This window comes from Calypte anna, chromosome Z (assembly GCF_003957555.1).
Source record: "Calypte anna isolate BGI_N300 chromosome Z, bCalAnn1_v1.p, whole genome shotgun sequence".
Classification (NCBI taxonomy): Eukaryota; Metazoa; Chordata; class Aves; order Apodiformes; family Trochilidae; genus Calypte; species Calypte anna.
Window position 1 is genome coordinate 9,076,853 of NC_044274.1, and position 22,649 is coordinate 9,099,501.

A 22,649-nucleotide genomic window follows, 5' to 3' on the forward strand; every position below is an offset into this window, starting at 1 on the left:
ACTGCTGCCTTTGTTCCTCCCTTTTACACAAACAGGCCATTTTCACCTACCCAGTAGTCACAGACCAACACCTGCCTTTCTCACCTGTCCACACTTCTTTCCCAGTGCTTCCAGTCCTCAGTTAGCCAATCTCTTTGCTCCTGATAACTCAACCTTTCCTATTAGTTCCTCACTGCCCTTTTGCTCAGACCCTCCTGCCATGTTACTGGCAGGGCTGAAAGGGCTTCTTCATTGTTTTTGCCTGTGTGGTTTTAGTAGCTAAAAAAACACAACAAAAAAATCCCAGATCATTTCTTTTAAGGTATGGCTGCAGGCAGAACTGGCATAACTAAGGTTGTAATTCTGGAAGGGGTGGATGAACAAAGACATGAGTGCAGAGAAGTAAAGAAACCTTTTAAATCAGATCTCCCGGTGACAGAAGAATAATTTAGAATGAAGTTTTAGAATTAAAAAAAAAAGAAATTACAGAACCACAGAACTACCATGGAGTTTTAACAACCACCTCTGCAATCACTCTGTTTGTATTGTCCTTCTCTTGCCTCCCACACACCCTTTTCTGTCTCATCAAGTCTGAAAGCTCTTCAGATCAGAAAATGAACCTCAGTATATGTACAGCACCTGGGGCCCTGATTCTTCTATGATATTACATAATAACTTTACACTTCAGATCATGCTTAGCTTTTATTCCCTTGAAGCACTCTGTCATCACAGCTAATCTTCAGGAAGATCTTCACCCCTTATTGTTCTGGGCCAAAACTAAGCTGTCATCATCTTTTCTGCCATACCTCATCCTCCTACTTCTCCTGCCTTAAAAGCCTTTCTTCTAGATTTTTTGCTTTTACAAGTTTGTCCTTTTCCCTCAAAGCAAACTCCAATTTTATGAAATATCTTTTAAATCATACTCTTTCTTTTGTCATGTACTAATGCCTCTGACAAAAGGCTGCATATATAAGTCACAGAGCAGTTCTTCACTTCCTCACTGCCAGTCTCAGTGTTGCCCCTTTTCCATGTTTCATTTATTTTTCTTAGTGTGCTTTTGGAACTATGTGGGTACTAAGTAAGTACAAAACAATTTTAAGGGGCGTGGCTTTGGGGGAAAAAAAAAATCCATGACATCCAGTTTGTAAAGCCCATCAACATTTATATGGATTAGCAATCTGACTTTTTTCACATGCTCAGTCCAAATTCCCAGCCTGCCCAATAATAAATCAACATTTTGCTTCAATTGTACAGTCACTGGGAGATCTGCATAGCTTTAGGTCAAGCATTTATAACCATTTTATGATTCCAAAGTTTCTTATCTCATCATTTAGTTACTGAACTGTGAGCTTTCATTGACTTTCTAACCATTGTGGCAAGAACTGCTACTAGCTATGCAAGATTTAAAACCTCATTGAGCAGAGGAACAAAATCAGATAGCAGTAGTTTTAAGTATATGTTGGGGTGGAATTATGACCCTATGGAAGCCAGTGGATGTTCTTCCACTGGCTCACTGGGGCTGTGTTTCTTCCCCGACTGAAGCCATTTGTTGTGTCAGGGTGAACAGGTACTGCAAACTCTCAATATTACAACCTGAAATGAGATACCTCAGCAAACACTTGGAATTTAGTTATTTTACCTTTTTCTTTTCTTTTTTTCTGTCCTGGTGTAATAACTTACATACAGTCAATTGCTGCACCTAAATACCAACTCTTCCTCTGCATCTCTAAGATCTTCCTGTTTGTCAGTTTCATTTCTTCTACTCTGGCACTGAGTGTTTAATAGCAAAATCCAGTGCACACTTTCTTCTGTTTCCTAATTATCTCTGCCCTGTCAGTTATATCAGTGAAAACAAGTTACCATTAGACAACTGAGATACCAATAAACACCAAGTTATAATAATATAGAGTCCTGTATTACTGTCATTACAGAAAAAGCTGTTTCAAGGAGTTTTAAAAAAAAAAAAAAATTAAATAAGCCCAGTGCTTCTAAATGGCCAAAACCCTAAAGATATCTTTATTATTCTTCTTCAATATCTTAATCATTCTGTAGAATCATGATCTTGTATAATGGACATTTTAAATGAAGTTTGCTGCTCTGCACACTTGCCACTTCCTTCTAATTGTGAATTAAAGCATAATTTAGTATGGCTTTGTGCCAGCATGACTAGAAAAAATTACAGACACTAATTCTGGTTTAAACAGGGGGGAGAACACAGTTAGATTTCTTTAAGTAAGAGAAAATCATTCACCAAGTTGTACTTTAAAACAAAACACTGGAGCCTTAAGTTGACAAACTGACTTGAATTAAGCCACATAAAAAGTGCTTGCACTGTAAATCTTACAGGGCAAAAGTGATGGTAGGTTATCATTCTGTTTATTAGCGTGCACTTTGGAGAGTTCAGGGCAAGTATGGATACGCATTCATTCCATTTTATGCCACACATTACTGAAAACACATTTCCCATAAATAATTCATAAATGCATTGTCTGAAATTTCAGATTCCAAAAATACAACACGGTTTTCAACTTTATGGTTGCTTGGTCTTCAAAACAGAAATAGACAATTGGATGGATGGACTTGGCAAACCTGATAAGAACCTATCAGTCAGAATTACACTCCAGAGATAAATGCAAACACCTTCCAGCTCCTGATCCCTGGAACAGCAAGGCCATGATGATAGCTGTTGTGCTCCTGCTAGCAGTCCCTTGGCAGGAAGAGGAGAAAAAGAGAAAGGGCAGAAGTAACCAAGTAGTGAGAGGGAAGTGTTCAGTCAGAGGCTCGATTTTAAAAAGAATATTTATTAGAAAAAAAACAAAGTCTTGCTGTTCTCTGTTCATAAGCTGGGTGCATGGTAGAAAAGTTAGGAGAGAATACCTTTACAGGTATTGGGGCTCAAATGCTAGAAGCCCTGAGAAATTTAAATTTTAAGTATAGTAATAGTTAACATACAGAGAATGGACCTACTTTGCCTTGCAAAAAACCCAGACTGCAGTACAAACATGAGCTCTGCTTGCTGCTCTCAGCTTTTAATTGCTATCACTTCATTAATGCTAATAGCACAGTAACTGGCATAATCTTTTATGCCAGCTATGCTAGCATAAGAGAGGTGAATAGAATCTTGCAGTCTAATTTCTGCAGGGAGCAGAGTGACCACAACACCCACAGAGGAAACTGAAATATGCTTCACAGGCTACGGCACTTAAGTTTTATATGCTTTGTGGTTCTGTATTTTGCTGACATTATACATAGAGTTTATGCTCAGTGTCTTCTTTTTCCTTCATAACATACCTCAGATAGCAACTGCTTTTCAGCTAGATTTGCATCCACTTGCTCTGCTCCACTCCCCTCACAGTGAAAGGCACACATGGTCTCAGGTAAACTATCTAGTGAAACCTTTGGTGCCTATCCCTAACAGAACAGCTGGCAATCTCCCTGTTCGCCAGCTCTTTGGACTCATTGACTCCAGTTTGCATGAGAACAAATATTGCAATTGAGCCTGAAAGACCTCAGCATCCAAACACATTGATTGCTTGAGTGCAGACCACAAGTGAAGAAACATTACTACCAGAAAACTTGTATTCCAGTACCTAGTTGCTGTAAAACTTCCTACTTGGCATTTGGTGTGGAAGGTTTGGGACTATCTCTCTCCATTCTTTTCCAGGTGTGCTGAATTTCTCTGGGGTAATCTTTAAATCAGCTGAGATTTCATACATCAAAGATGAGGATACATAATTCAAGAGAAGTCACTGAGATAAAACAGTAGCTGTAAAAAATACAGTGTGTTGGTAGTGTCTGGTTCAGCATGTCAAAGAGGGATGACTGCTGGCGAGGAGTTGCACGCAGTCGGCACAAGAGCCTGTCATATGGTAAATGAGATGAAGTTGTTGTAAACCTCATAGGGGCACAGGCCCTGAATGGGCTTGACACTGTGCAAGTACCAAGTTAGAAGGCATCCTACAGAAAAAGCCAGCAGTAAAGAACAGAGTACAAGGTGCTCAGGCCTGTTGTCCCTTGGCTGTAGCCACTGCACGCTAACAAGCTCTTTCAAAAACTTTACACAGGTGGTAGGTGTCCCACTGAGATAAATTACCTACTCTCAGCTGCTGAACAGATGGGCAGGGAAGAAAAATTTTAGTTTGTTCATTCCCAGCAGTAACTAGCAAAGATGATCTTGGGCTCTGCAGGATTACTTTTGATAACTATACACCTGCAGATAGTCCACACTTCTGTCAGAAACTATATAAGGTCATTGATATGCTACAAAATAAGGCAAGGCACTTAATGGCTCAAGGTACTGATGCTGTCTCTTTCCCACATTTTTCTGAGTATATTCTTGGCTGACAGGGGCCAAAATGTATACAGAGATCTCAACAGGAAGAGGAAATGGGCCCACAAGAACATGCAACAGCAAGAAACATGAAGCCCTGCACTTGGACTTGGGGAGGAATAACTCCAGGCACCAGTACATCCTGTGGATGACTGACTAGAAAGCAGCTTTGCAAGGAAGACCTGGACACTTGCTGTTACTGCTAGAGAAAAAACTGAGCATAAGTCAGTGAAGGTCAGCACTGCCAGAAGTTCGGGGATGTGAACCTTCCTCTTGACTCCACCCTGGTGGGACATGGTTGGAGTGTTTTGTCCACTGCTGGACTCTCTAGTTCCTGAGAAACATGAGACACACTCAAGCAAGTCCTGTGAAGGGCAACAAAGCTGATTAAGGAACTGAAGTATCTGACATGAAAGGAACATGAGAGAGCTCTTTCTTCTCAGTTTGGAGCCAAGGAGGATCAAGGTGATCTTATCAGTGTGTATGAGGACTTGATTAGGGAAGTAAAGAAGATAGACAGGCTCTTCTTGCTGGTGCCCACTGAAAGGACAAGAGGTAATGGGCACAAATTGAAATACAAGCAAATCCATTCAAATGGAAGAAAAAAAGCTCTCTTATTATGCAGGTGGTTGAATGCTGCTCCAGGCTGCCCAGAGAGGGTGTGGAGTCTCCATCCTTGGGGATATTTGAAATCTAAGCAGGAGCTCAGAGATGTTCTCCAGAGGTGCCTTCTAGCCTCAGCTATTCTGTTATACTGTCGTGGGGTATTTCTCTTCATAAACACATGAAACCTCATGGACAGCATATGACAAAAGGGCAAGGGCCAGACTCTGACTTATCTATACAGTACAGGCATGGTGCTACAAGGGAAGCTTAAAATCTCAATGCCTGCAAGCCAGGAAAGTTCAAAAAACAATCCAAACATCATCCAAGGGCTTCTTCCCCAAAAGGTTTGCTACTTGGTAAAACCAGACCAGTTGTATGTAAAACTAATAACATATTTAAACAAGGGTTTTTCCTTCCCTCCCCACATAATTTACCAAGTCACTGGCATCAATTAATTCACAAATATATCATAGTGTAACACACAGTCCCCCCCCCCTCAATTTCTTTTTTAATAAGATGGCCATATCCACACTGTAATAAACATAGTAAAAATATTTCTAGTATCTTCACTTAAAGCTTCCAAATATTTTTTCTGGCAGAAATCCCCAGCTAACTTTATGGCAACAGCTCTCAAAGGAAACAGAACTCTGACTTTAAAGAAAAAAAAAAAAAAGCACCACACATTACAAAATGAATGTGACCCAGGGACTTACCCTTCTATGCAACAACACGAGCAGAGTGCACAGAGACAGTGAAGTCCGCAGGGCGTGAAATTAAAATTTTCACACAGATACAATGAAGTAATGATACAATATTACAACCTTGGCACAAAAATCTTCTGGTTTGAGTAAAGTCAATGTCATGTGATGTTACGGTTTGTGCACTGGTAGAAATGGTCTGCTGCTAAAAAGTTCGTAACAAAGCAGAAGGAATGAAAGCAAGAAAATTATACGGATAATCACAATAGGCCTATACATTCTAGTGATCTAGACATTCCTTAAGATGCTCATCACAGTAGGACCTTGCTGTCACTGCAGGCTGAGCTAAGAAAGCATACTTTTCTTTCACGCCTAGAGATCTAGGAGCTGAGATGTCATTAAGAGATAGGAAAAGGAAGATTGAAAGAGATTTGAACTTGGCAAAGAAGCTCGGGAGGGGAGGGGATGTGGAGGAAGAGGACATCTCTCTTATTTGGTTGGTTTGCTGCCTATGAAATGAGGTGGATGTGCAGGTTCCAAATTCCAAGCATATGGATAGGAACAGGGATGCACAGAGCAATTAAAAGAGGCAAGCAGAAGCTGGGATGAGCAGCAGCTGGAGCACTGTTAAAGTCCTTCTAGGAATTGCTTCACCTGTTACAGTAAAAAGAGAAGGCAGTGCTGGAACAACATAGGCTCCTCAGCAAGGACAAGGTCATTGGAACAAAAGTGGAGCTTGAAAAATTCCCAGCAGATCCACTTAGAGGGACACAGACACAATTACAAGAATTTGCCACATCAGACTTAAGACTTGCAAAGCAAGGTACAAACTACACCCTTTATACTACAAATACACATACACAGTGAAACAATTGAATTAGCAGATAATCTGCATGGAGTAGGAAGCATTTTATTTCCAGAAGTATGAAAAAGCCTGCAAACTCATAAATCATAAAGCTGCTTATACATTATGATGTTTCACAGATATCTTATAGACTGACAGACATGCACACGTTCTACAAAATATATTTATAGGTCTGAAATATGCCGGGGGCCATATGAAATCTGATTTCACTACCCCTGCTCATCTCAAACCACAATCTTGTGATCACAGGCACAGAAGTTACACGCACAAGAACTATTGGTAATGTATTTCCAGTAACTCTTCTGGGAGTACAAAAGAAAAAGTCAGCCTAAGAGTGCAAAGCTCATTCCTTACAAGGCAGGATTCTCATCCTTCTGATCCAAGGCAGAGAAACACAGAGAAGCATACAGAAACATATAACAACACAGAGAAATATACAGCTAAATGTGACTTAGTAAAATCTTCAAATGTTCAGCTTATTGATGTTTTTAATTTTTTCTCTTAACAACAATATTTGATAGTGTGCATTTTTGAAAAGGAAACATGGTTTAGGAAGAGAGGAAAGTCACATCTACAGTAAAACTTGGTGCACTCAGCTTGAAAAATATCTATAACCAGGGACTACCCCAACAACAATTTATTTCCTTCAAATCTGAATCAGAAAACTAAAATCTAAGTTACATGATTCAGGATTCCCAAATGTAATATTGCAAAGCCTACAAACCAAAAATGTATTTAACAGTTGAATAGTCTTTATACTGAAATGCTGCCATGACTTTCTTTACCCAAATGTGGAAGATGCCTTTGTTATTTCATTACCCTACCCAGGAAAAATCAGAGCCCAATCTGTTTGTTTTCGTGTGTTACTTCCACTTGTGTCAGAGAACAAATTCCAAATATGTAAAATGATGAGATAGAGAGTTAAGCCCAGATACTGTTTTTCCCACATCAGACATGTCTAAACAAGGATGTTAAGAGATGAACATGTAGCTATTTAAAAGTCATTATTACAATCCATACATTAGGGATGACTTCAGCTAAAAAGCTGTATAAGAGAAAACCACAATGGCAATCTGGTAGCATGTGGAGTTAGGAACACAATTAACAACAAGAATCAAGGATACAAGCTAATTTGGCTTCTGGTCTCTGCCTAATTGTTGCACACTCTGAATGTGCCATTTTGTATTTCTATCTGATGGCTACCAGTTTCTCCAATAGATAAGACAATAAAGAACTGTTCCCTGATAATTCAGGTTTTATGAAATTTTTAAGTATTCTAAACAGTTACCTCTTTTACAATCTGAATAGTCCTAATCTGTCGAGTTCCTCATTCCAGGAAATCTCCACATCTAAACAGTGCAATGGACTGTTCACATGTTGAAGAAACGTTACATAAAATTCAACATCTCTATGGAACAAAAATTTCCTATAGCAGTCTTTCACTTTAGAAATGGAAACAACATTAAAAAAATGAGAAAGGCTGTTAAAAAAGGGCAGTCAAAAGGGTAAAACATTTGCAAATGAGACACATTTGTCTAATCATCAGACTAGGGCTCCACAAAAGGAGACACAGCCTAGGGGTAAAAACTTCTAAAGGATGAAATGGGCAGACAACAGTTAAGTGGAGCAGTAAAGAAGACAGCCATGTCCAGTCAGGTCCAGATAAAGAAAACAGCAAAGAAGAAACTGATAAATCAATCAGTCAATAACCAACAAAATACCAAACCAAACTGACCAATCAGAAAAACCTACAAGAAAAATCCCCCAAACAAACAACCATAAAGCAACCCCCCCCATAAATACTAGTGAAAAGCTAAGAGTTATCCTGCTAAAAGCATAAGGTCTAATAACAAATCTCACTTTAAATATATATACAAAATAGGAAGTCTAAGTATCTGTTAAAGCCAAGAGGAGGAAAAGTTAATGAAGACCCATGTAAGACTGATAAGAAAGGCTCAATAAGATGACACATCTTCACCATGCAGGAACTTAAGAAGTTTCTGAAGCCACAGAGAACACAGCAGAAGACCTGTCTCAAGTTGAAGTGTTGTATAAATATGTTAGGGAAGAAATCAATATGAGTGAACAATAATAAATTGCTGGGATCAGCTGGTACTCCCTCACACTTCTGAAGGAGCTCAGCTATGAAACTACTAAACTATTAACTGTAGCAGGTAACTACCCAAAAACTGCCTCAGTTCTGAGACAAATGAAGATTTTTTTTTTTTTTTTTAAGTGATCTGGAGTGATGCAGAAATCTACAAATGAAATTATGTTTAGCACAAGCAGACTGGTAGATATTATAATAAAGAATCAATAAATATCACATATTGGCAGAATCTTTATATTAAATCACTGCAGACATTTACAAGATTTGTAGAAATATTATGCACTTGGAAAAGACAGTTTTTATAGCCTAGCTGGAGTTCCAAAAGCTTTCCAGCCAATCTATCACCAAAGACTTAAGTTGCCAAAACCTGGGAGGAATATCTATTAATGGACAGATAACTGGTTAAAAGGCAGGAAATAAATAGAAAACATTAATATTGTCCTGCTATAAAGTGGCCAGGAAGGTCATTAATGAAGCCTCACAAAAATTTGTTAGGGCCTGAACTCTCTAATGCATTCATAAGTGGCCTCGAGAAAGGACAAATAATGAGACAACATTCACTGCTAATACTATACTATTCATGACAGTAAAAACAAAATCTGGAGATCTTCATTGAGGCAGAGAATTAGATTATCATGAAGGGAAAAAAAAAAGGACATTAAAAACTGGAAATGGGGCAAATCAAATAATATAAAGTGCTGGTTAATGTACTTAAATGACAGAGAGGTGAGAATTTCTTTTTGTAAGTAGGCAACTCATCAGCTGGAAATCATTGAGAAGATAGAGCTATGGCTGTCTGCTGACAAAATATCCTGATGCACACTCTGTTTGACTATCAGGTGAGTATAGGGCCCTGCTCAGATCTCAAAAACACTATCATATCCTAGCCACCTCTGTTGGAGTTGCCATGTCCCCACTTAATGTAACTTTTAAAAAGGATTCCTTCCAGCCTTTCACTGCCACAGTTTTTATTAAGCATGTTACCATGATTACTTTCCACTGTTCCATGTTGCCTGTTCACAGTCCTACATATATACTCCCTCTCTCAGAGCATTCAGTAACTAAGCCCTTTGATATACAATGCATTAAAACTGTGCTAAAAATTAAGATACTGAGCATAGAGTATGCAGGTTTGCCCTGCATTCACCTCCAATTCATAATCAAAATACGAATGGCAAACAACTTTTTCATTCCACATATTCAGCTACAAGTGGGATAAGGTATCAGTGCATGTTACTTTAGGCTTATTGGACTTTATGTCCACAGGAAGACAGGTATCACCAAAAGCTGATTTAGCTGAGCCTAATATAAGTCATTAACCCTAAAAGGGCCTGAGAATAACTAGTTCAGTTGTCCCAAGATAAGCAAGATGAATTCCACCCTAACTATACCAGCATCACAGTTAATCATTGTTATTAAATAGACCAATCAAGCAAGGAACTGCTCTGTGCCAGGATCCTGCCCTGAAGAGTTTACAGCCTGAGAAGTCCAGGCAGATGAAGGAGAGAGAAAATGGGGAATACATTAATACATAAGCAGCATGGTATGACAGAGCCATCTTTTGGGAGAATGGCTTTTTAAAGTAAGATCCAGTTATTCTGAACATATTATTACTCAATTCCTCCCACCTCTAAAAGAAAAAAAAAAAAAAAAAAAAAAAAAATTAGAGGACACTCTTCTGAAGAAGGAACAGAAGAAAAGTGACAACAGCACAAGGAAGAGAACCATGCAGAACAGTTCCCTAGAGAACAGTGAAGAAAGGAACCAAGACTGGTCTTAATTTGGCAAGCTCTGTAGAAAGTGTCATTACAGTAATTCCAAGCAAATGTGTAAAAGCTACAACACAGCATATTCAAAGCATCCGTGGGAGAATCAGGTTTCTTTGACAACAGGGCAGAAAGCACAGCACAGAAAGAACATAAAAACATTTTTTTTAAGAGTATTTTGAGACAAAGTTCTCCTTGCTATGATTAGAAGTGCTAACAGGAATCACATTCGATGAAGCAACATACACTTAATATTTAACATGGTATTTGAGAATCTGTAAAGGCACAAGGGGAAAAAAGTAATTAAGATAACAATAGAAATGATGGTAAGAAACAGACTTAAGAAGAGTTCAGTCAGCTTCATAACATAATTTGTTCTCTGTTTTCCTTTGCTTATTATTACTTTCAAACGACAGTCAAGTTATTGTCATACCACTCAGTGATGGAAACCTTGCCAACTACTTCAAAACTGACAATTTTTCTGTTGCACCAAACATTCCCAGAAGACATTTCCCCTCATTTTAATACAAAATCCTGTCAGATCCACAGAGCTGAATTAAAAAAAAAAAAAAAAAAAAAAAAAAAAAAGGTGTGAAGGATATGTAGCTGTAAAAGGCCTCCCCCAACAAGGCAACTTTAGAATAAAAGATGATCAAAAATACTCAAAGATTCAGTGCTAGATTAATGCAAATATCTGCCTGTTTGCAAGTGTACTTTTTGATTAAACTGGCATACATCAAGTACAATTAGAAAGGTTATTTATAACTAAGAAATACATAATTCTGCATTTTAATGAGGGTGACAATTACAGCCAACAGTTGCTAATTAACATTAATCCTTTGGCACTGCAAGTCGGAATTTCCCAATATGATTTTTATTGTTAGCAACGGACACACCAAAACTGTTACTGCAAAGCAGCTATTAATAAGATAGGCTGCTTTGACACAAATAAGTGTTCCTGTTACACACAGTAAAGAAAGAGAAGCTGATGATGTGTTCAATTTGATAAACTCAGATATAAATACAGAATGTCAATTCAAAATTCACTTGAAATCTGATTTCAACACAAGCTTGAAATCTCCTATTGTTAAATTTGGTTTTGGTCCCAGTCCTGGGTTCACATCTGCATTTCACCCCCGAGACATCAAAACTTTTAGTTGACATAAACGAACAGCAGAGATAAGGAATAGTGTTTGTCCAGTCTGTATCAGTTTCTGAAGCAAAACTCTGGAGTAAGTACTAAAGATAGGAATGATTACTACTGATTGATTTCCTACCATCTCACTGCCTTATTGTATTTTATTTTTTTTAACTTAGATTATCAAGAAAATTTTGTCTCTCAAAACCAGTGGATAGCAAAACCACTGAATTTTAAATCCCAATCTTAAAAAATGGCTATAATGTATTTCAATTAATTGATTAAAATTTTTCTGTAAAATAAATGCCACAATTAAACATTTTTCTTTCTGATAGCCACAATTCTCCAAAAAGAGAGAATTTATATTTGCTACGCATGCCTTTCCTGAAGAGAAGTTATCTCTGTTTTAGACACTCAGCTATTATCTTTGCAGACAGAAGCACTAGAAAACTAAGTTTCTTTTCAAACTGGTCTTTAACAGAAAGTTAACCCTGATCAAAACACCATCAGAGGTATAAAATCATAATGCAGCCAGAAAATAAAGCCTCTAGAATAGTGCTGAGGTGCTCACCATCTGGGTCAGGCAATTGGAGTGGGATCAATGTCAGATATAAGTAAATGAGAAGGCAGAAAAGGAGAATTGTGAGCACTAAGCAAAGAAACCTATAATGTACTTCTTACAAAGCGCTGTAAAATTCACATTTGTTTTGTAAGTATGAGATAGATGAGTTATTTCTACATACAGAGGTGCCCAACTAAAATCAAGATAAGTGATATTAATGTCCTATGGTCAGTATTATTGAACCTCGAAAGCAATAAACTATGAGTCGATAAATATTACATTTGCAACATAGTTAACATTCTTCTACTGTCTCTGGCACTTATTACACATTGTAACCACAAGTCTACAATACATTATTCATATTTGGGGTGTCACTGAGTGATGGATTGCTTTAAGAGAGGCTGTCCTTTAAATAAATCAACAAATAAAAATGCAAATGTTAACATTTTCAGCCACAACTTTTTCCATCTTGAATGGGGAATGAAAATTTCACATTATATCGACAGCCAGCAGAGAGAACAATTAACAACCTACACTGTGAATAAGAGAGATTAATTTGCCAACGTCTGGTTTTATCACTTGCATATGGAACCATATTGGACTTTTTGTGCTGCTGGCTTTCTCAGGGAGCAGGCAAAACTTGCATTGCCTACCATGTTCAACACCTAACTCATCATTCCTATCCAAACATGCTTTTGATCCCTTTAAATGTTCCTAAATTAGATCTGGAATGAAATTTTTTCCTCCTCATCTTCCTTTTGCATCTCAAATGGCATCTTATCCTAAAGAGAAAAAGAAAATCTATTTCTTTGGCAGTGCTTGCTTCAACCTTGCAATAGAAGGAAGTCCATATTATCATCTTAAAAGCAGAACCACCTTTAAGGATCCAATGTGCAAGTCTGAAAGGTATAAGGTAAGGCAAAAGCTTAAATCTCATCGCTGTCGTATTTCCTAACACTCAGCATAACATATCTTCTCTAGACTATTCCAGTGTGCATTATTAAGTATACAACTCTGCACATTATATTTTACATCAGATATTAATTTGCTTAAAAGTCCCTGAATACACATTCACCTGAGATGTGCAGGGCAATTGGGTAAATACTTTTGTTTTTGAATATATCCCTAAGCACTAATTTACACAATACAATCTGTTTATAAAAACTCCAACAGGCCACTGTAGTGTAACAGATAATAATTTAGTTCAAATGTAGTACTCATACTGCAGGAAATTCAAAATCATTTATTTTAATGGCTACACAAAACTTACTCCAAGACAATGCATTCAGCGGGCATTAAAGCTCTGATTTAAAACTGCACCAAGAAAACATAGGCTTAATGCTGAAATCCCAGACTATCACTCAACCCCTTAATTTACCTAACTGTTCTTAAATTCACTTCTTAGATGCCCGAAGTGAAAAATGTTACAGGAGAATTATCTGTTTCCATGGTGAGCAGAACAACCTTTGCCTATGTCTTTTTAAGTGCTTGATTATCTGCAGTGTTACAGGACTTACTATGCCAAAATCAACTCAACTGTTTCTGTTTGGGGAGAATTTGACAACTGCACCAGGACCCTAATCAAATTAAATGGCCTTACACAAAGCACAATTTCCAACACTTTTGTTTAAATAAAAGAATGGCTTAGTTCTTTGATTTAGAACCATTTCCTTTGTTTTTAGCAGCACACTGATTATACCTAAGGTAAGATGTAGTTTATGTAAAAACTTCTTCATTACTAAATGAAAGCACAAAAAATCCTCCCTTCCAGCAGCAAAAAAGCCAGGCAAAACAATGGTTATAAAAGAGATGTCCTTTGTCACCAAAAAATCAACATTTAAAATAATCAGAGGAACTATACTTCGGGGCAAGGAACAAATTTAATCTTCCAAATTTGCCCAGCTCCAACTTTGCCTGAGAGGTATTTTGTTGGTTTTTTTTTCCCTAAACACACCAGTTTTGGTCTAGATAAATATGGACATGGAGTACAAAAGTTCTCCAGACCTCCTATGCACACAATTTCAAGGGACTCATGCAGGTGTGGCCACTTGGGGTTATCCAGAACACTGGATAACCAACATTCAATGCTTGGTAGTAGTCTGAAAAGCAGCAACAGTCACGAGTCAAATCATGATGGGCAAAGAAATCCACTATTAACCCAACTCACGATGCCAGGTGAAGAAATGCTATTTTTCTTTCAGAGATACCACTGAAAGCACTTTCATTCATTTGCACATTCATTCTGTGAGTCTGGTCCTTTTGCAGGTCTAGCACTACGGCTCTCTCAAATCACATGCCTTTACCTTCTGGGGACACTTGTTTCTCATCCCAGATGTCACTCATTCCAAGAGAGAGAAGAAAGTAGGACTGCAGCGATTTTCTCAAGTAGCAGATAGTTTTAACATGCTGAAGCCTCTGGTTGAGCCCTGCCAAGACAGGCTATCTAGCCAACCCATCTTCTACCTGCCATGCCTGCTTATCCAGCCAGCCCTCCCCAGAAGCTGCACCAGCACCCTAATGCCTTGAGCTGGCAGGGAGCTTCTGTCGCTTTCCAACACCTTCTTCCTGGCAGGCTTTCCATTGCTGCTACTGCCGGGTGCCAGGGTTTGTGCTAGTTAAAGCTGGCACAAACATGAGTTGAATCTAGTCCTATAAATTTAAATAGTCAAAAGTAATTAGGTTTACACGTACTGCCGAATAAATAAACTTGGTCTCAGGCTAGGACTCTGTGCTACAAGTTTGAAGCCCGTGCCAACCGTTGTGGTTAGGCTGTTAACCCCCTCCAAATCACAGATTATAACAAACATGCTGACAAACCCTAACTTTAGTGGCACAAAAGCAGCAATAATTCTCAATATTGATTAATTTAGTTAGTTAAACCTGCAGTCTAAGCTTATAACCATTCAGTGATAAATTGAGAGTGACCTGCTGCCCAAGCAGGTTTTTTGATGAAGGATAGGATCAGCTTTAGGTCTCCACAGAAATACTTGTCCATTTACCATTTTCAATTAGAGAAGGCCATGAGTAAGGGAAAGCACAACATGGCTGCTTAAACTGGTCAATTATACTTACAGCACCAACAGAGAGAAAGACAGAGAGAAAGAATGGGAGAAAGCACCCCAGAAATACAGTATTTTTCAAAATCTGTCATCAGCTGGTAAAATAAACCTTTAAGGATGACAGCTAATCAGACTCCTTTTACTGACCACTTTATCTGATATGATTTCTAACAGCACATTTCAACAATTATTTTACTGCCCTCTGTGGAAAAGAATGGGCCATCAATCCTCTTGAATAAAATTCTGAAGAGTTGTTGTATGATGTGAATAATTATATCTGCTCCTCAGTGCTTGAATGGAATGTCAAGTTCACAGAATCGCAGGATCACTATTAGCCAGTATCAAGCAATATCTTTACATACTCTTTATCTGATATTACCAGCTTACAAGGATAAACCAGGCTTCTACAAGAAATGCTTAGGTGATCTTGTGGTTTCTGTTTGTTTAAAAATACAGTTACTTGAGGGAAACAGAGCCCAACCTATCTCAGTTCTTAAATCCTCCCGGAATTATCATCCCTTCCTTCCAAAGAAAAAAATAAGAAGTGTTACCATAGCAAGTAAGTACAAATTTGTCAATACTGATAGTGGTTTTTTACCTATTATGTATCACAGAAAGAAATAAACTGCCAGCTGCTGCCAAGAATACAGGGATGATATCAAGCATACATTTTCCTAGTCCACTGGGCCAAGAGAAGATTAAATCTGACTCAAGTCCTCATTCTCCAAGAAACATTTAACTTTTCTTATGAATGGTCACATATTCTTGTCATCCTACTGCACAAAATTATCAAACCAGTGATGTAAAATACATCAAATTCATACTTCAGTCTGCATTTGCTTTGTTACTTAGCTAAAGATTTTATTATGAGAAAATGTGGGATATGATAAAGAAAAGCAAAGATTGTGTGATGTTTTTTCCAGGCACTTACTGCTAGAATTGTAATCCTGTCTAAAGAATGCAAGTTGGTTTTAGACTCCTAAGTCTGACAACAATGCTGTTTTCTGTTTCTTCATTGGAGTAGAAGTGATGATGCTGTTTTTCCAGTGCATTTATTGCAGATATATAGTATAATCAGGAACTGCTGACTTAATGTGATTTTGTTGCTTGTCATTAAACATAAAATAACTCTGGTACAAAACTTGTTAAAAGAGAGGCCATTTGATAAAGTATGGGAGGTGGGAGGGACAGGGGTTGAATACAGAGGGATTAAAATCTTCAAACAGCTTTGAAACCAAACAGGGGTTAAAACCATTCATTCAAATTATTTACAAATGTATTTAATATGTCAGGACTTGGAACATAAAATGCTTTCAGTTCAAAATCTAAGTAAAATTAAAATGTTACAACTTGGCATATTCCTACTTTTCTTATTCTAACAAGCAATTTAAGGCTTACTATAAATGTCAGAAGGATATGGCAGTTTTTAGTTTATATTACCCAGCTCATGCTAACATGAAATATCATAGAAATTGAGCCCCTTCACAGCTTCTAGAACAATATGATAGTTGTGTCTGCAAATTCTTAAACCAGAAATTACCTAGTGGCTTACCATAAACTGTCATGCTGGACTGGTGATGTGGCTGTGGTTCCAGGTTCTTTAGTGCTGCCTATCAGCACACGAAATGTGGCTGCATCCTTACTAGGTCCTGAACTTGTCCCTGTGGAATGAAGTGAAGACAAGGCAGACATCAGAGGCTAATAAGCTTGGAACAGATGTTTTGTGATTCTGCATTATTACACAACACCGGGGTTCAAAGTCAACATTTTTTCAACATATTTGGGGTGCTGTATATATACAGTGAGATGACAATCAAAGAACTCATCAGATGACAGCACTCTGCATAGCACTAATATTAGGATCACACAGAATAAATCCACTCTTCACTGTATTGACTGCTACCGCAGTCAGTGTTGCCTGCAACTTCGTGAAGTGCATCCTGTCCTGCTGTCCAGGGTTACTGATGTTAAGCATTTAACCACTAGGAGCTGGCTGTCAGCTGGATTGATGACAGCCCCCTGAGAATGGTGGGCCAGCCAGTCCTACACCCATCTTCCCCCTTTCATCCATTAACCTGAGAACTGGGGTTTACAGATAAGATTTACTTATTCAGCTTGCATACAGACAGTCGGAGGTAAGTGGAATAGGCAAATGAGAATTAGTCTGATCTACTACACAAAAGCCTGTGGGTTTGGGGTTTTTCAGTCTAGGCTAATTACCTCTGTCCAACCAATATCACACAACAAAACAGCAAGTATAGGGAAAATACAAGTCTCAGCAAAAATTAAAGTCAAATCAGTGTTCTGCACTTTAAGTAATTCTGTGATGCCTAAATATTTCTCAGCTCTGTGAACAGCAACATAATCTATCACCCATGCTGAAACAAGAAGCAATACAGGAATGTTGTAATTCCAGCTTCAGTGCAAAACTTACAGATGTCCAAAGGATTAAGATTATACAAAATACTGCATTGATTTAAGATATATACAAATACACACAATGTAGAAACCCCACATATTTTAAGATGTATTCTAGGAAAGCTAACAAAAAAAATGGGTTCTTACTGCCCTGTTATAATGCATTGTGTTTCAGTACCAGACAATGAAAAAAAGTCACCTAACAAGGAGCTAATTATCAGTGATGGAATTCTTAGAAATACCATGGGGGTATATGTTGATTTTATGTCCCTGGTAACTTGATAGTGTGCCAATCCTTGATGAGAAACTAGGTATGCATAAAAAGACTGGAAGCCTCTTGCTTAGACTTTTGGCTTTATGATCAAATAACACATATTTAGAAATCATTTCATAGAACAGTGGAACGAGGCAGATGGACTTTAAGAAACTATTACTAAAGTAATAAAAGTCTAGTGAGCATGGGAGAATATATTCAGTTCCTAATACAAGAAATGCTAGCACACTGTCCACATACTGCATTCATACCAAAGTAGATGTATTTCTCAAAAAAAGAAAATATATGGATTTGGAAGTGGCCAATACAGCCTCAAGGGGACTATACAAAGAAAAAGTTTGAAAATATTACTGGGGCTAGAAATGGAAAACAAGAAAAGATACTAAGCAGGAATACACTGAGGCTGTCAGCCTGCATAGACCTAAAGCAAGGGTAGCAAGAAATCCTGAGTAAGTGCATACCTAAACAAACAAAAAAATATTTAAAAATACATCTTGAAAAAGGCACGAAAATCAACTGAAGGAGAAAGAAACACCAAAAAGCAAGCAGGCCTATGAATACATGGAGAACATTAAATCAATAATGATTCTAAAATGGCCAAGCCACTAATAATTTCAAAATATACTATGAGAAAAAAAAAAGGAATATTGGCAAGTATGAGATGATGAAGACCATGTTGATGTATAATACCTGCCTATATAAAGCTGATGAAAATAAATTATCAAGGGAGAAAAAAGATGCAGATTCTTTAGTCTGAAGGATATATATTTCAGGGCTAAAGGGAATTAGTTAATGAATTTATAAAGTGACTGGTAATTATTATGAAAAGTCATAGAGAACCGGGTGATACAAATGACAGCAAATTAATTAGATTTGCAGGTGTTTGAAGACAGTATGAGACTAGAGACCCTGCAGATGATCCAGAGAAGCAAGAAACATGGAAAAAGAATAGACACATTCACCCTTGGATAAAAAAAAAAGCTCATATATGGTATGATAATCTAAATCCTGACAGCAATGGACAGAACCTGAAGCAGCAAAGAATAGCAAAAAAATAACTAGATGTAAGCTTGCAAGGCAAGCTACCCCAAAGTAATTATGTCTTCTAAATGGTAATGCTAAGAATACAATTTTCAATTTGGTTAACTTGGTCTAAGAATGATTTAAAGTAGATTAAAGACTCATTTGAGAAAATTCAAATAGCTCTATATTTCTGCTCAAGAAACAGACAACTAAAACATGAAGAAAGGGGGGAAATACAGCAGTCTGCATTTTGAAAGTGCTAACACTAAGAATGAAGAAATACAGTTAAGGCTGGTTCAAAAAGTAATGGGATGAAAGTAAGCAGAGGGAAATCTAGGTTGATAATCATGAAAGAAATCTTTATGAATTGAATAATGCTGATATTCATAATCCTTAACATTTATATAGTACTTCACATCTTCAAAGCAGTTCACTAATATTAAATAATTGCTCTATTCAATTGTAGGAAAGTCCTCCCTCAAGAGAAGACATTCCAGATCCTGAATCCCTAAGAAGCTATGTTAGAAAACCGACTGAAAAACAAACACTGTACAGAAAAATCAGCCTCTGGAAAAGTACAAATTCTCTGAGCTAAAATATTTTTCCTTCTCTGGCTTGTTCTCTCTAACTATGGAAAAGAAAGCTATGGATGCTATGCCAAGTCGTGTAGATTCTATGTCCCCCAAAGGGATGCAAAAAGAGATCTCTCTTTATTTCAGAAAGGGTGTGAAGTGGAAGATTTAAAACAGAAATGTAGAGAAGTCAATTGTCCAATATTGCAGAATGCAATGGGTAGAATCTAGTTTAGCTTCGCAGTCTAAAAGCAAAATTTTCCAGGGCAGAAAGAAAGAGAAACACACATTTCTGTACTCCAGAGCTTTTTAACTAGACAAGTTGTTAGATTTTAGTACAAATTGACATAGCTGCTGGTGACACCAATAAAAACAATTTACTGCTGGAAAAATCTAAGACTTCAGGATTGCTAAGTCTGCTAAAAGTTTTGCTGGTAAAACTAAAAAAGTTTGGCTACAAGAAACAAACACTTGCTAAAGCACAGGAATTAAAGTTAAGGAATAAACATAAATATGAGACAAAAAGCAACAAGGAGGGAATAAAAGCTGATTGCCTAAACTGACCCAATAAGCTTCAATCCTAAAAGGAGAGCAGAAGTGCCCCTGTCCCTTCATGAGGTGATGGGATCAGGTTAACAGTGCTCCTCTCCCCATTACTAAGCATCTGCAGTGAAAAAGGAAAACTGGGTTTATTAAGAAATCATCCTTTCTAAAATCACTCAGAGTAAGTGAGCAGTCCTGTGGGCAGTAGAGCTTTCCATCATTCCATAGGAATGGTCTCCTAATTAGTAATTTTCTCTTCTCTCAATAAAAAAAATAAAAAACCCCCACATCATAAAAAAGAACAACAAAAAACCCCAATAAAAGCAAATGTAAAGAAAACAAAGGTAGCTGAGCAAGACAGCAACAAAATATGGTACAACTGGCTATGCTGCCATGCAGGTACACTGCCATGGGTTGCATCATCCCCCTGGTACATCCACTATTCCCAGTGGTAGAGGGAGATTATATAGTGAGGCCAAAGGCCCAAAACAGCACTTGTCAAAGCACTAAAGTGTGCTTGGAGAGGGTCCCCATCCTGAAAAATAAAAAATTTAAATACGTAAGACAGATAAAGGCATGACAAAAATAAACTTCTGTAGTAACAGCTTAACATCTGACTCTCAAGAAGTTTTCGGTAGACGTGTTCCTGTGTACAGGATCCAGCACTGCTGTTTTCTGACCAAATGGCCACTTTAAGCTATGTGGCTAGGTAACATCAAGCTTCATACCTCAGTCATCTTGTTGACTTCATTCCTCTCTCTCATACTGAAAAAAAAAAAAGCTACTGAACTCTGTCTAAGACAGACCCCCAGCTTGCTGGTTCAGCACTCTGATACAGCAAGAAAATACCATATTTTTATAAATTTCACCACAGAAAAGTGTTTTATATTTCTGAGATGCTACATAATTGCTTCCTAATAAAAAAATAATAATTGTAAAGCACAAATCCAAGGTCAGCAACAGATGAAAAGATTCAGAAGAAGAAGAAGAAGCAGTCCAGCGCTAACTAGAATTAAGAAGCTTGAGAGTGTGCCCTGGTGATGGAAAAAACACAAAGATGGAAAAACCACAAGTATATGTGTATGCTTGTTAAAGGACTCCAAACATATAACAGAGGGAAGCCAATTAAAAAGGTACTAAATACAGAAGACTTCAACTTCAGTGATTAGTGCTAGGTAATTTGCCTTGTGATAAACAAGCCATTCAAATCAGTAATAGACCTGAGGTTGAAAGCATTTCTTTGAACTTTATCTGGTATCACAGCAATGCCAATGTTTATAAGTTAAATTTTACCATGCTGTTCAACATCTTCAAAGGTAGCAGTCCCAGTAAGTGTTTGCAAAAGCTACCCACCATCTTCAGACATTATGCTGACCACTATGATTCCTAAATCAGCATAGGCACAGCTCAGTTGCTACATGCAATAGCCAGATGCAGCTTGTAACTTCTCCTAAGTACTACAAAACAAAATGAATGAAGGAAGGAGAGGCCAGATTTCCCCAGATCTATGGAAAAGGAATTACTTTTGGGGGACTATCTTTATCCAAGGAACAAAACCCACCATCCAACTGTGAAAAATCTCAATTTCATCACTACAGTATTGAGAAGGAGAGGGTTGAAGGAAGAGGAAAAGAGAAGAAAAAAAATAATGATAGCTGAAAAAAAACATAAATGAAAACCATCAGTGAAAATTGCCCCTGAAACTTTGCAGAATTGTAACGGCTTTCTCTTGCTTAAATTGATTGGTGTAGCAATGTTATAAAACGACTATTAGGATTCATTGTGCACAACAGAAAGTGTGAAATGTCAGCACACTATACAGCAAAAGTAATGGGTCCTGAACCCCTGTTAGTCAAAAATGATTTTGTTTCAAATTAGAAATTGATTTTTTTGGACACAAGCCCTTTACAGGCTTCCAACTTTTGTAGCTGTGCCTTGGAAGAGATTAACCTCAGCCACTGTTTGGGTCCAGGCTGATGATATCCTTTTGAAAGTTTCTTCACAGGGACTGCTTTTTAATGTTGGTACGGTCTTAACCAATAACACAAGTTATTTGTTCCTTTGAGAACTGCACCACATTTCTTCTCATTTTGCCATTTTCTTTATTTTTATGCTGACATATACGGCAAACTGGCTGACAGGTTAAAATTAAAAAAAAAAAAAAAGCTAGGTCATAATTGAACCAAGGATTACGTTCAAGGCTCAGCAGTGAAACATCCGAGCTGCTTTTGTTCCCAACCCTTTCTCTTCCTATGAAAGACTGTTTCTCTTCTCCTTAAGTGGAGTTATAAAGCTAAGAGCAAGATAGATTCCAGCCATTGAGACAGCCCCATGTGGCAAAATATCAGGTTGTGATGGTGGAGCCATTACTTGGGGAGGAAAAGAAAGTGAAGAAGATTACATTACAAGAACAAGCCCCACTGCACTTATTCTCTGTTTATTGGGAAAGGAAAAAGAATTGTTGAAGTAGCTTTTTGTGATTAAAGGGCTATTTTTTCCATTTCATCAGGAACACCAGCCAAGAAGATAATTTGTAAGGGCCTAGGCTTTTTATTACCTTAAATGCAGCTACCTTTTCTTGGGTTGTTTTAAGCAACTTGCAATCCTCTCCCCCTAACTATGCCTTGTACTGGTATTCTCTTGAATACATATCTACAGCTTCCAAATGCCATCTGCATACTCATCCCTTCAATAAAGTATGCTTCC

The 22,649-nt window shown here is 37.7% G+C and overlaps 1 protein-coding gene across 1 annotated transcript in view; it reads right to left on the bottom strand.

Annotated features, from left to right (window-relative positions):
• LOC103532472 (protein hinderin) overlaps positions 1-22,649 on the bottom strand; it is a 100,816-nt gene that overhangs the window by 11,061 nt on the left and 67,106 nt on the right. Inside the window, exon 5 of the mRNA XM_030467382.1 lies at positions 16,666-16,774. Within this exon, the coding sequence (XP_030323242.1) occupies positions 16,666-16,774 (109 nt within the window). The remainder of the gene's footprint in view (positions 1-16,665; positions 16,775-22,649) is intronic.